This window comes from Thrips palmi, unplaced genomic scaffold (assembly GCF_012932325.1).
Source record: "Thrips palmi isolate BJ-2018 unplaced genomic scaffold, TpBJ-2018v1 HiC_scaffold_4, whole genome shotgun sequence".
Taxonomy (NCBI): Eukaryota; Metazoa; Arthropoda; class Insecta; order Thysanoptera; family Thripidae; genus Thrips; species Thrips palmi.
Window position 1 is genome coordinate 7,949,697 of NW_023144631.1, and position 14,053 is coordinate 7,963,749.

The 14,053-nt window shown below is 61.3% G+C and overlaps 1 protein-coding gene across 1 annotated transcript; it reads right to left on the reverse strand.

The window, feature by feature from the left end:
* Window positions 1-2,492: 2,492 nt before the first annotated feature.
* On the reverse strand, window positions 2,493-7,515 carry LOC117649580 (alpha-protein kinase 1-like; the record flags this gene model as incomplete). The annotated part of the gene is made up of 7 exons (XM_034392467.1): window positions 7,447-7,515; window positions 4,337-4,759; window positions 4,052-4,261; window positions 3,800-4,009; window positions 3,467-3,691; window positions 2,879-3,334; window positions 2,493-2,804 (listed from the first exon to the last, which is right to left on the reverse strand). Coding segments are annotated over exons 1-7 (1,905 nt in total), but the record flags the coding sequence as incomplete, so codon positions are not given.
* Between the last annotated feature and the right edge of the window lie 6,538 nt (window positions 7,516-14,053).

The window sequence follows — 14,053 nt, forward strand, 5'->3', positions numbered from 1 at the left end:
AAGAAGAGAGCGCAATACTTAAGATTAAACAACAACAAAAATTCTGTACACAATAAAATTATTTCTTAACAACTCAAATGAACACCAGTTGTTTCGCTTCCTTCAGAAATGTCTCAGTTCTATACAGTTCAACTGGCTCTTTTAATTTACGGAGAAAAGCATTTCGGCAGTCAAAATTTCATAAACGTAGTTTCTGTCCGCGTAATCGAACGCGCTTTTTTTTACGGACTATACATAAAAAAACAGGACTTACAGCTATTCTTTTCTTGGAACCTATGCATCTGTATGTGGCTGAGCTCCAATTCAGTTATTCCCGTGACTTAAATTTTCTCCGGCCTAAATTTTGAATCGCGTGTCCTTGATGCTGGGCACTGACTGGACTCTGCATGGAGCGACTTCGCTTTCGTACTTTCGTACCGGGCCTGGCTGGTGGTGGCGGTGCAGTGCACCTCCTTCCCGTACACACTCACACACACACACGGCCGCACAAATCGCAGCGAGAATGGCATTTTCTCTGTTGCTTTACTGTTGGCGCTCCCGATCGCGCATTATTCATGGCCGTGCAAGCAGTGCGAGTGAGTGCGAGGTGCACCCATGAAAAAGGGCTCGGCGCGCAGCGTAGCGCAGCGCGGTGCGGCGGCGAGAACCAAAGAAGGAGAGAGTAGAAATCAAACGCTCATTTTCTCACGGCGAGACGCCCGACGAAGCGAGGAACCAAGGAACGGAGGACGGAGGGGCGCGGAGGTGAATTAACAGTACTATAACAATGCCCCCCACCCCAGGATTTTTCGGGTTCAGTCACGGCCTTTTGGGATAGAATTTAAAAATATACAGACAAATAATATTCAAGTTGGAGTGTAGGCCACACACAGATGCACGCGTCCCTCATTAGTCGGTTGCAATAAATAAATACGTACAGGCTAAGAATGGCGAACACGGCCCAGCAAAGGGAATTCTCATTGCAATCATTATTGTTAACGATCGTGACTGGATTTTATTGCTTGTTTTTTTTTTCTGAAACGCTAACTGGGCACGTGCTCTCCTGACAACGGTTCTGTACAAACTAAACACTACCTACTTATTTTTACAGAGTACATCTACTCACCCACGTCGATATACCAGTCAAAGTCAAAACTGTGAAGTGATACAACAGTTATAATTTACCCGAAAGCTAATTTCAAAATTTTAGAATCTCCAGTTTTTGTTTTACTGTTTCTGTTTTTTAAACCAAAATTTAAAAAAAAAATTCTGGGTTGTTTCGATATAAAATTTTCACAGATGGCAAGTCTGAGTGGGACCGACAGACACGATATAAATAGAAGGGGCCGGGTGGCGCATCTAGTTTGTACAACAAGGAGGAAGCGAGTGTGAAAAAACAAATCAATATTTTACTTGAGCGGAGGGAATTGGCCTCCCCTTCACTGGGAGATAATTAGGGGCCTCGGCAATCTACATAAAGATCAAAGCGAATCACGCGGGGAGGTTCACCGGGGAGGTTCACCCGGCAGGCCGGCAGGGACACCCTCGGCCGGGCCGTGCCGAGCCGGGCCGAACCACGCCGACGTCTCAAGGCTCTCTATTGACAAACTTTCAGCAGTTCGGCCAGGACAGGACAGGCCGGGACAGGCCATCGGAGACAGGGGTTGACGAGGAGCGAGAAGAAGAAGAAGAAGAAGTTGCTTCCACCTCGGAGGAGTTTGAGCATAATGGCTTAACAGTTTCACGGGGCCGTCCGGGCCGAGGCGCGGCCGCCTAGAAGGCCTAGAAGGCCCAGAGGGCCTAGAACAGGCCCACCAACTGGTCGGGGCGCTCCGGGTTGAGCGCCAGCACCTTGGACACGATGTTGAGGTCCTCCTGCGGCGCCGAGATGCCCGACTGGTGCAGCAGCGTCTGCAGCTGGCCGTCCAGGCCGCGCTGCCTCTGCGGGTGCGGCTGCAGCTGCTGCAGCGGCTGGCTGTTGAAGAACAGGTTCCTGCTCTGCTCGAAGTTGTTGAAGCCGAAGTTGGCCGTGGAGCCGAAGGGCTCGTGCCTGTTGGGCCGCGAGTTGAGTGGCTGGCTGAGGGGCGGCGCCTGCTGCGGCGCCACGGGTGCGAACGACTGCGCCGAGACCTGCAAGCGAGTCGAGTGTCAGCGAGTCGGAAACAGGAAGCGACGCTCAGGGCGGGTGGATTCAGTTTTCACAGTACCTGGATGGCGGGCTGGATGGTGGGCTGCTCAGGCTGCGACGGCTGGAACGACGGGAACTGCTGGAAGCTGGTGCCGAAGCCGCTGCTCTGCTGGAAGCCCGGGTGGAAGCCCGCCTGCTGCTGCGGAGGGAAGATGTTGTTGCTGAACACGTTGTTGTTGTTGAGGGAGGCCGGCAGCGGGGGTGGCTCCTGCTGGAAGCTGCGGTACGTCAGCCGCTGCTCCTCGGAGGGCTCGCGCGGCGCGGAGGCGGCGGCGGGGGCGGGGGCGACGGCCGAGGGGCCGGTGGAGGCGGCGGGGGCGGCCGGGGCGGCGTTGAACTCGACGCTGCGCTGGAAGGTGAGGTCCAGGGAGGCCAGCCGCTGGCGCTCCTGCTCCTGCAGGCGCAGGCGGTGCTGCTCCTCGTAGAACTGCTGCAGCTGGCGCTGCCGCGCGTTCTCCGCCTCGATGATCTTCTGCTGCCGCTCGCGCTCCAGCGCCTCCAGGATGGACTGCTTCCGCGCGCGCTCCAGCTCCAGCGTGCGCTGCTTGTCGTACTCCTCGATCTGCTTCTGGCGCTCCGTGTCGCCCTGCGAGTGGTGGATCTGCACGGCGGCCTCGGGGGTCGAGCTCTGCGCCACCTGCCGGCGGAGAGGGGAATGAGGGAGGCGGAACGGCGTCGCAAAGTCAAGTCGTATTGAGGGGCTGTACTCACCAGGGTGGGCTGGGCGGTGGGCGCGGGCACGGTGGTGGGGGGCTGCGTGATGTAGGTGGAGTCCGCCACGGACGCGGCCGTCACCCTCGCCTGCTGCTGATGGTGGTGCTGCAGGTCATGCTGTTGCTGCTGTTGGTCCTGCGGCGCGGCGGTGGCGGCGGCCTTGGCGAGGTGGGCCTTCTTGAGCTGGCGCTGGCGCTCCTGCTCCTGCGTGAGGAACTGCTGCAGCTTGAGCAGCTGCTGCTGCTTGGCCTGCAGCTCTTGCAGCCGGCGAAGCTGCTCCTCGAGCAGCAGCTGCTGCTGCTTCAGCTCCTGCTCCTCGTCCAGCTTGGTGGCGACCGTGGGGGAGGCCGTGGCCGAGGCCGTGGCGGACTGCTGCTTGCGGTACAGCGGCACGATGCGCTGCGGCGTGCCGTGGGCGTCCTGGTGCAGCGTGAACGCCGCCAGCAGCGGCGCCTGCAAGAGGAACACCGTCAATACTACCATTCCCCATCAATGAAAAATATTACATAAAAATATGCGGCGAAAAAAAAATGATAAAAAATTTTGACTTGTGCATCAGCTTTATCGCAACTTTATTACACGTACCTGGAAGATCTTGATATCCTCAGTGGTGGAGGCCGGCTTGGCCGTGGTGATGGTGGTGATGGCGGCCTCCACGGTGGTGTCCTGTGTGGGCAGGGCCGTGGTGTCCGTGGGCGTCTCCGCCGTGGGGATGGTGTTGGCGGCGTTCACGCTGCGCTGCTCCTGCTCCTTGACGCCCTCCTTGCCGATGCTGTTGTCGCGGCCGTCGTCCTGGACGGGGTCGGGGCTCTGGAAGAAGAAGCCATCCACCTGCCTGCCCGTGGGGTTGGCGGCGGGGCCGGACGCGGGGGCCGACGGCGGCGCCGCCGTGGTCGGGTACTCGTCGGTGGGGTTCACCGTCTGGTAGTAGTCCGTGGTGGTGGGCACGGGCTGCTCCGTGGTGGCGTTGTAGTTGTGGTTGCTGTAGGGGTCCTGCGTTGTGTAGTCCGTCTGGAAGTTGAGCGCGAGGCGCGTGTCGTCGTAGTTCTGCGAGGGCAGGGCGGTCTGCAGCTCCAGCCCGGCCTCCGCGGCCTGGTTGTACTGCTGCCCGGCGTCGGTCTGCTGCTGCTGCTCGGCGTTGTAGTTTTGTTGTTGTTGCTGCTGGTCAGCATTGTAGTTTTGTTGTTGCTGGTTGTAGTTCTGCTGCTGCTGGTTGTACGGCAGCTGGTGCCCGTTGTACTGCTGGTCCTGCGTCGGCGCGGGCTGCTCGGCGTACGCGTTCACCTGCGTGCCGGCGGCGGGGACGGAGCCCGGGTGGCTGCCGCTGATCTCGTTGGCGTACTTGATGTACTCGGCCATGTTGGCGGGGATGTCGCGCTGCTGCGGGTTGTGTTGCTGCGGTTGTTGTTGCTGCTGCTGTTGTTGTTGCTGCTGCTGCTGCTTCTGCTGCTGCGCGGGCGGGCTGTCGGTGGGGAAGTTCTCGTCCATGTAGTTGCGCAGGAAGTTGTTCTGCTCGCGGGCGTCCCGCAGCGCCTGCTTCTCCTTGGCGTTGAGCTCGGAGGCGGCCTCCTCCTGGGCGCGCTTGTCCAGGTCCTCGGCCTCCAGGTGGATGAGGACGCGCAGCAGGGCGCGCCGCAGGGCGGGGTCCTTGAGCACGGCGGGCGCGGTGCGGTGGTACTCGCCGATGACGGGCACCCCGTTGGACAGCGCGCGGCCGGCCTCCAGGGCCTGCTGCTGCTGGTACTCGGCCTCCAGGTGGTACAGCGCGCGCAGCAGCGACCGCCGCAGGTAGGGGTTCAGGTTGATGGGCGTGCGTCGGAGGTCGTTCTCGGCGGACGGTGACAGGATGGACGCCGTCTGGTCCTGCCTCGGCCCGGCCTGGACGGCCACCACCGCGGCCAGCATCGCCAGCGCCAGCACCTGGAACACGAGCACGGCGTTGAGTCCACGCACCAAGAACCTGCGCCGTCCATCACTGCTTCTTGCTCGCGGAGGGCCCGTGCCCTGATTGCTCAGGCCTGCAGGGCCTTCGCAGTGCCCCGGCAGGGCCGCAGGGCCGCAGGGTGACGCAAAAAGGGAGTCCGCCTGCCCAGCCAGCCTTCCGCCCGGCGCCTCCAGCCTTTAGCAAGACGGATGTGACGGCCAGCCGACAGGACTAATCCCTCATGCCAGTCCGGCCCGGCCGTCCCCGTCTGCCCGCCGGTCTGTCTCTGTTAGTCTGTTGTGACGCGCGGTTAGGTGGTCGGCCGGTAATTCGCGCAAAGGCCGTACTTAATCTGTCAAATTAAATTTCACTTTGGCGGGCCGCGGCAGTGGCAGTGCAGGCAGTGCCAGCCAGTGCCCCCTAATTGACTGGCTAGGCTAACCAGGCTAACCAGGCCCTAAAGAAGACGCGCTTCCCACGACGCGCCGCGTGGGGGGGGGGGGGGGGCGTTCGCCGCGTTCCCCGCGTTGTCGGCGGCAGGAGAATCGATCACCGCGGAAGGAAAAGAAGGAATCGATGATTCAATTCAACTCGATTCCTTCCGAGGAGAGCAAAATCAAACAAAAGAAAGTGTTAACAGCTTTACCAAGTTTCGAATGGAACTCGTCCATCAAGTGTTTTCTTCTTCGTTTTTTTTTCTGTTTTTGGGTGGGTTTATTGAACTGGCTGGCGCGCAGTGGGGGAGATAAATGATGCTTAAGAGGCTCTTTTAGTTAACATTTGCCAGCACCGCGCCTCGCGACTGTGACAGATCGCCGTGTTCTCGCCGATGGGGCCACCAATCAGACGTGGGGCGGGGCGGGTTGGGGCGGAGTGGGGCGGGGTGGGGCGCCAGACGAGGTTAATGGCGGCAGAATATGAGAGGGACGCCGCCGCTGGCAGCAGCTGGAAAGAACTTCTCTTTTAATCAGTTAAAATATCAATCTGCTTAGTTGTCTCTGCGAGTCTGCCGATCGCCCTTGGGGTCCGCTTGAGGCCGGACTGGCCGGGGCGCGGTGGGGAGCGGCGGGGCGCGGCGGGGTGGGGTGGGGTGGGCCACGTGACAGTGATCCACACCTCCACCGCGCACGCAGTCACGCAGCACGCGGCCGCGCTCCCCGCAGGCCTCGACGCAGGCACTCGCCCACGCCGCTGGGCTAGCCAGTGCCGGGCTGGGCTGGCCGCGCCGTGTCTGCCCGAGCGTGCGGTGGCGGCAGAGGGCCACCTCGGCGCCAGCCCCAGCCAGCCCCTAATGGGTGCGAGCGAGATGGAAACACTTTGCCTTGGGGTTCGTTGCGTCAGCCCGGTCCAGGGTCCTAGGGGAGGGCGGGGCAGGGCTGGAAGGGCCGGGCCGGCCGGCCGGGTGGTGTGTAATAACGTCCAGGGCGGCAGGCACGGCACGGCACGGCACGGCCAGGCAGTCCCGCCTAGCGGACTGGAGAATTAGTTCGTCACAGAGGGATGGGCCGGGCGGCCCTCTGGCTGGAAATACCTCGCCGCTGGCGGTGCGTGAAGGAAGCGGACCCGGCCGAAGGCACCACCTGCCGCGCCCCGCCAATCCAATACGGTGACACGCGTGAGCGCGTGCACTGTGTACACGACACCGGGGTCGGACGAGAACATCGATGCGCAGACTCCGTGACTCCTAACACCGAGAACCGGTGTCTGAGTCCGAGTCCCAGTTTCACTCTGCTCTTTTTGATACGCGACTCCGCGAAGCGCGAAGGACTGCGCGTCGGTCCCTCAGGCGAGTTTGTTATCGGCTGCGAGACCGTGAGAAAGAGAGTGAGCGGAGAGTGAGAGTCGTGTTGACAGAGTGCCGTCCACACACGGACGAGTGTCCGGACTGAAAACACGGCGCTCTTCGCTTCCACGCCGGTGCACGTGCAAGTACGGCACGCCGCGCCGCCCCGCCCCGCGCCGCCCCCTGACCCCGGCACGACCCACCTCGATTAGCTCCGACAGAGTTTCTCGCTGCTGTGTGTGTGTGTGTGTGTCTGTGTGTGTGTGAGTGAGGCGAGAGAGGGTGTCCGTTTAAAGTGCCACCATTCATTCCAGTTTCGCGCCGCAGCCGCACGGCGCGGCATGCTGTGCCGCAGGGCCTGAGCCATTCTTCCCCGCCACCGTCATAGCCTGCATGGCCTGCACGGCGAAGGCCTTTAGGGCCGGGAGGGTTGCCTATCTCGCTTCGCTACTGCTACCTTTCGCTGCGATAAGCGGGGCCGCGGGGCCGGCGAGAGCAGGGCGAGAGCAGGGCAGGAGCGCCCGGCGGGTAGGCAGCCTCCCACATGCAGCGCACGCGCGCGGACGGGCGGCCTACCTCGCAGGCGGCTGGCCGGGCTGGCTGGCCCTCTGGCCCTGCTTCGCCGCCACCGCGACGTGCCGCCCAACTTCTGAGCCGCGATAAGGACTCGGCGACGGCGGCGAGGCGGCACACTGGTAACCGGAAGGCGGCGCACGGAAACGGGGTCCAGGATTCAGGGGAGGGAGTGGGAGGGGCGACCTCGGCCTCGTGTGGGTGAAGGTGCCCTGTCGTGGCCGGGGCGCCCCGCACGTCCCTAAATGTTGCGCCTGGCACGATGGAGGGACCGGCCTGCCTTACATTGTCGCCGTAGCGCGTGCTGCGCGCCGTGCTCCCGGACGCAACGTGCCCGGCAAGGCTACAAGCCATGCCTTGTGATTGTCCCCCAATCCCCGCGTTGACGGCGGGGCCCTCAAAACCGAGCCAGGAAGTGTTTCTCTTTCCCCTTGATTAAATTCGGCCGCTCGGCAGCTGCCCAACATGACCCGGGCGCGCGGGGCGGCGCTCTATACGGCCACGGCCCGGGATGACAGTAACAGCTCTCTTACTGGGAACGGCCGCCGTCCCTGCCAGCCTGCCTGCAGGCGGAGGCTCCCATTTTAGCCAGCCTCTGTGTGCACGTTTACACGTTCGACATTCACACCATCGCCCGGGGACACAAACAAACTGATGCAAAACATAAATGTTCATTTCCTCCGCGACATGCGAGATTGTGCGCGGAAAACTCGAACAAGAAGAGCGTGCCAAAAATAAAAGAAAGTGGAAAATGGAAGAAAATAAAGATGGTCGTAAATTAATAACGCGCGGGTGGCCGTTTAGTCCATTTAGGCGGCGGCCGTTCAACTGGGTAATAATCGCGAAGGGCCCCGCGTCCTTCGTCCTGCGTCCCTCGTCCTGCGTCCCTCGTCCGCGCAGCCAGCCGGCCGGCCGGTCGCCATGGCAACGGCTTCATTTCGGACCTCCATAAAAGCACCCCGTCGTACATACGGCACGGCGACAACCCCCGGCCAGGTGCCTCGCCCCGCCCCACCCCACCACGCCCCGCCCCGCCAAACGGCCACAGAACGCACTTCCGGAGGCGGGTTCGCTGAAGCGCCGGAGCGCTGGAACACATGCATGCAGAGAACCCTTATTTCTCCAGCCGGCTCACCAGCGCCGCGCCGTGCCGTGCCGCGCCGTGCCGCGCGCGTCTGTCCCGTTTTCGCGAGGCAAGTAAGTGCGTCAGCCCGGAGCCTGGCCCGGAGCAGCGCGGGGCGTAAGCACGTTATCAGTGAAGCGAGAGAGAGAAAGAGGGAGGGAGAAAGGGACTCGAGTCGAAGCCAAGGCCCCACTGCGTATAGCATTCCGAGCCTCGCAGAGACACTCCACTTCCTTTCCCAGGCAAATCACGTCGGAGTTGTTTTCTTATCGAATTCAGCGCCCCGCAACAAACAAGGCCGACAGGTGGAATGGACTGCTGAGGAGCGCGCGCCACCACGCGCCACCACGCGCCACCACGCCGACGCCGGGGCTACTTGATGGGCTACTTCGCGGCCAGGGGGGCCAAGCTGAAATATCGCCCGGGGAATGGATGGCGATGGCAGGCACAGGGTGAAAGGAATTTGGGGCCGCAGCCCCTCCGCCCCTCCGCCCCGCCCGGCAGGGCAGGCTGGGGGCACGCTGGGGCCAAGGCCTGCGCCCTGCAACGAGTAAGTAGCCCCAGCGAGGCCCCGAGGGGGGCAAATAATTTTATCAGAAACGATAGATGCTGCACGGCGGGGCGGTGGAACGCGCGCCTCGCCCGATCGCCTCGCATCGACAGCTTAAACAACAACAACATCATCAACAACAACAATAACAAACAGTGCCGCACTGCCAGCAAAAGCTGGACCAGCGATACCCCGCGCGCGAGAGGCCTTTCGCAGTGGTCTTCCGCGTGGCGTCGTGGCGTCGCGGGGTACAGACGACGGTGCCAGCGCCAGTGGCCGGGCGGGTCGGTCCTTTCCAGACGAAACTCCGCGAGACCGTTCCGAGCACGGTACCGTATCGAGTTCCCACTGCCACGCCGTGATAAATGAGTTTGCGCGACGCCGGCGCCGGGAGTCGAACCCGGGGCGGCCCGGGGCGCCAGCCGAGAGTGTGCGCGCGTGGAGAAAACAGAGCCGGCAGTGAGACACCCACCTGTCTTTTGGACCGAGCCGTCCATCGGTGTGGAGGGGCACTCAATCAATTAGATTGCCGCTCGGTGTGAGTGAGTGGCGAGTCCGGTTCTCTGATTGGCCGGCTCGCGGATGCAATCCACACCTCGCTCCGGGACCGGCGGGGCGGGGCGGGGCGGCGAGCAAGGCGAGCCCCCCCAGGGATTACATGCCAGAGATGGGCAAGCGGCATCCAGATAAAAGGATGTAATAGGGCAGCGCTGTCGTACGGCGTGGCGTGCCGAGCCGAGCCGGGCCGCATTGGCATATCGTTTCCATACACAGGTATTACAAGTGGGGCGCGGTGGCGGGGCGGGGCGGGGCGGGGGCGGGGCGGGGCGCGGCGAGGCAGCCAGCGCGGGCACGACCTGGCGCGGCGGCGGGAGGCTGAGCAGCGCATTCCTATTCCAGAAACTCAGCACCGGTAAAAATAAAAAAAGAAAACCGAACGAAAAGTAAACTTGGATTCGACCCCGCGCCCCGCGTTGGGACCGGCACTGTCCCGGCACTATTTCGGAGGGTACTTGAGCCATTTTCCATCAGGCCTGCTGCCCCTGCCTGCCCCTGCCGCTCATGACTCATGCATGGCGAGCCTCCCGGGGCTGGCGGGCTGGCTGGCGGGTGGCTGGCGGCTGGCGGCGGCCACGGCGCGCACCTGGGGTGGCCAGCGCGGCCAAGGCGGCTCGGCTGCCAGCTCGGCCGGGGCGGCTCGGGGCTGCCGGCTCGGCCGGAGCGGCTGTCGCGCGGTGTTATGTCTGATTTATCGAGCGCGGGCCGCGCCAAGTAGCGCCACATTCTAGCATGTCGTCCAGGCCCTGCAGGCCGCGGGCCGCGAGGAGTAACCGGAACGCAGCGCGCCGCCAGCCAGCCTGGCCGGGGTGATTAGTCACTGGCTGACCTCTGGGAGAAAAAATGGCTCGCAAAAAGCTGGCTCGGCAGGGGCTGGGGCGGCTGGGGCTGGTTTCGGCCGCGGGGGAAAGGTTGCCGACGACGACGGCAACGACCGCGGCTCTTAGCGCGCCCCTGCGAGCACGCCGTCAGAGAGCGCACCGTCAGCGAGCGTGGTGTAACCACTTGAGGTTATTGGTGCGGGTATTTGCCGTCCGCTTCGCAGCTTCGCACCACTTCGCACTTGTTGCACTGGGAGACTTGGCCCGCATGTTATGTTCCACGTGTACAGTGTACACACTCGGCGAGCGCACACAGTCGTCAATTATGCAAAACAGGACTCTGTCAGTGCAGTGGGCCCGAGAGACGAGGAGGTGGTGGGCTTGAAAACCGCGCGCCACAATTTGCAGCGTCGTTTCTCCGGGCCTCGGGAAATTGGTCCGGGCTTCGACTTCTTTTCCAAGCGAGTGCGGGCCATCGGTTTATCGACTCGACTTCCGGCCGAGTTTGCCTCATCATCATCGGCGCCGACTGCCGGATTACCGCCTGGCTTTGCTGCTTTGCGGGGTGGCCGGGCAGCGGGGCCCTCGGCGGCGAGAAGGCGAGGCCAGCAGACTGTTTCAGAGAAACGTTTTATCGGCCTGTCTCTCCCGCACTCTTACGGGGCGCCCGGTCAGTGCGAGAGAGACCTTCCCCGAGAGCCCCATCGCCTCGACGCACTGTTTCGGGCCACCGCCGCTGGCGAGGCCGCTGGCCACCACCCCGCACCCCACTCCCCGCGAACGCGCTGCGAGCGCCGAACCGCCGAATTTGGGGCGGCGGTTTTGCCGGCGGCGCTAAAAATAGCCCTGAATCGAGTTTGAAACTCATGCAAAGGACGACACGACAGGACACCACCGCCGGCAGGGGCGGGTCGTCCACTGTGTGCTGTTTTTTTCCGGCCGAAAGTCATTTGGCTGCCACCACCGCGGCGAGACAGCTGGGACAGGAGGGACAGCGAGCCGGGCCGGGCCGTGCTTTGCCGTGCAGCTGGAGGCTATCAGATGGCCGGGCCGTGACGAGCGCGACAGGCAGGGCGAGGCGGGCAGGGCAGGACCCGGCAGGACCACTCGGCGGCGTGTCGGCACGTCCAGGGCACGTCCGCGTCACCGCCAACCGACGCCCCTTCCGAATCCCAGTGAACCCTAAACTCCGGTGGAGGCGGCTGCGCGGTGGCGGCGCCGTGTTCACGTTCCGTTGCCGGTTTCGCGCACTGCTTGACGGGCTCCCCGTGTCACCGCCTCGACGGCAAAACTTTTCCGCCACTCTGGCCGAGCACGGCGCACGGCGCGCAGCGCACGCAACAGCGCCGCGCACAACGTGAAGGGCCACTTCGTGATCGCGGCGGCGAGGAGGACGGCGTTAATGGCGTGGCGGCGGTGGCGGTGCGTCGCCACGCGGCCCAGCGGCTCGCCCAGCGTCCACCGTGTTGCGGCTGGTTGCGGCTGCCTAGCCCGCAGCCCGCGGCTTCAAGTTCGTGTGCTCGCAATGCGATCGGGCGGCGATAGTCGGCGCCACCACGCGCCAGTTTGCACGCCGACACAAAAGTGCAGCGGAGGCTATCGGGGGAGCATCGGCTGGGCTGCGCTGCCCTGTCGTTCGCCCCGTCGTTCGCCCACTGTGGCAAAAACCTACAGAAAATTCTGTAAGCAGCATGTGGGAATTCTCCGTAGCCCCCTTATCAATATTGTCCGTAGGCTCTTACAGTATTTTCCGTAGGACCGCACAGTATTCTCCGTAGGACCTTACAGTGATCTTCGTAGGACTATACAGTCTTCCAGGTCCTACGGAGAATACTGTGCGGACTTACAGAGAATACTGTACGGCCCTACGGAGAATACTGTAAGAGCCTACGGAGAATATTGATAAGAGGGCTACGGAGAATCCTGGCAAAAAAATTAACAGAATTTTCCGTACCTTTTTGCCACAGTGCCCTGTCGGGTCGTTGGCGGGGCGAGCCGGCGTCGTGTTCGCCGCCCCGCTGCTGATGCCATCCGTCGCCCAACTTGTCCGGATCGCTTTTTTTTCCGGCCTCGGACACTGTTTTTTGCCGGTCCCCGATCGCGGCTTCGCGACTCGCGGCCGCGTCCAACCTTGTACGGCGTGACAGGAAGAGCCCTCCAGCCTGCCGGCCAGCGTGGCGGGGCGGGGCGGCGCGGGCCGGGGATCCTCCTTATCGTCATCTAGGCTTAGCCAAACACGGCGCGGCTTGGCGCGGCTTGGCGGGGCTTGGCGGGGCGCCGAGAGAGACAAATAACACGCGCCTGAAATGCGCTCTGCTTTTTCGGCCTCTCATAACGCCGCACTACAGTTCAGTGCCGCGTCGCATAGCAAACACACACCCGGCCCGAGCCACAGCGACGCAGCGAGCACACATCACTTTCTCCGTAAGTGACTTTGCTCCGATGGCTGGCCGATGGCTGGCCGATCCCGCGCGGGAGAATCTGCAGTCTGAATTGTACCCAGGAACTGATGTCACACTATGCTTTTAAGTGAACAAGGAGGGTAGTTGTAGTGTGGCTCAATTGTTTTGAAAGTGTTCACAGATGTGCTATTTTGTGTGTAGAATGAAGTATGCATCGGGCATAGTCTAACTGCAGATGGCCGGCTGCTGTTCGAGTACGGTTAAAATACAGTTTAAGTACACTTAACTGTACTTGAACTGTGCTCTAACTGCCGAAAAACTAGTAGTTTTTTAGGACCTTTTCAGTTTCAACTGCAGTTTTGCGGACAGTTCACGACAGTTTTGACAAAAATACGGTTTTGCCATAAAAATTCAAAATTTTTGATTTCCAGCCTTACGTTGCCTCCCTCCCACTCTCTCTCCCTTTTTTTTTCTTTTTAGTCGTTGTTGAAGTTTGTCAGTCAGTAGTCGAACCCGGGCCTCAGGGTTGTCAGACCGCAACGCTGCCAACTGCGCTACGGAGACGTGTGAGGGTCTGGCGCCAGCGCGGGCGATGCCACTGGCCATGCCCGCGCGCTCAGGTAGACGAGGGATTACCGCCACTCCGCGCTCGGCGCGCTCCACTCCACGAGGAATTTTCCCGTCATTTGCCGAGACAAGCTGATCTGGAAGCAGTGCCGAGCTTCACTCGGCGAAATTTAGAACATTTGAATCATTCCAAGGCCGTGACGTGAAAGGGCATTCAGGGTGAAGTTGGAAGTACTCTTTGACTTCTACAGCAATAAACTTTAATTGTAGTTTTTGACTGCATTCCCAATTGACCCCGGGAATGCATATGTCATACACTTTTCTTTACTCTCCATGTGTAAGCAAAGAGCAAATTAGAAGTATATTTGTCACGGCATTTGGATTTGGAAATAAGTTGAACTTTGACTGTGGTTTGAACTACATTCTGAACTGCCAAAGCAGACTGCAGTTGGATCTGGCAACAAAAATGCAGTTGAAGGACAGTTTCTGTGCACTTTAAAGCACAAAATTGACTGCAGCCAGCAATACAGAACTGATGGCACTTTAAATGCAATTTAAGGGCAGAAAAGAACTGCAGAAAGGAACTGCAGATGAGCCACTGCAGTTTCAAATACAGTTTGACTACTGATCCTTTCGCGCGGGATGGCTGGCCGATGACGGGCGCATGCAAAACGGACAACAATATCCCCCCTCCCCTCCGCCTTCCTCGTCGAGTCCCTCGCCCAGGATGCTGCACAACAACGTCCCATCCGCCCGTGCCGCGCCGCCCGCCTGGCGGCCAAGCCCTCGCGGATGCCCTAACCGCAATTTGTAGAGCTCCTGTCAAAGGTCAAAGACGTTAAAAGAACAACAGGGCCCTCCAACCTCCAAC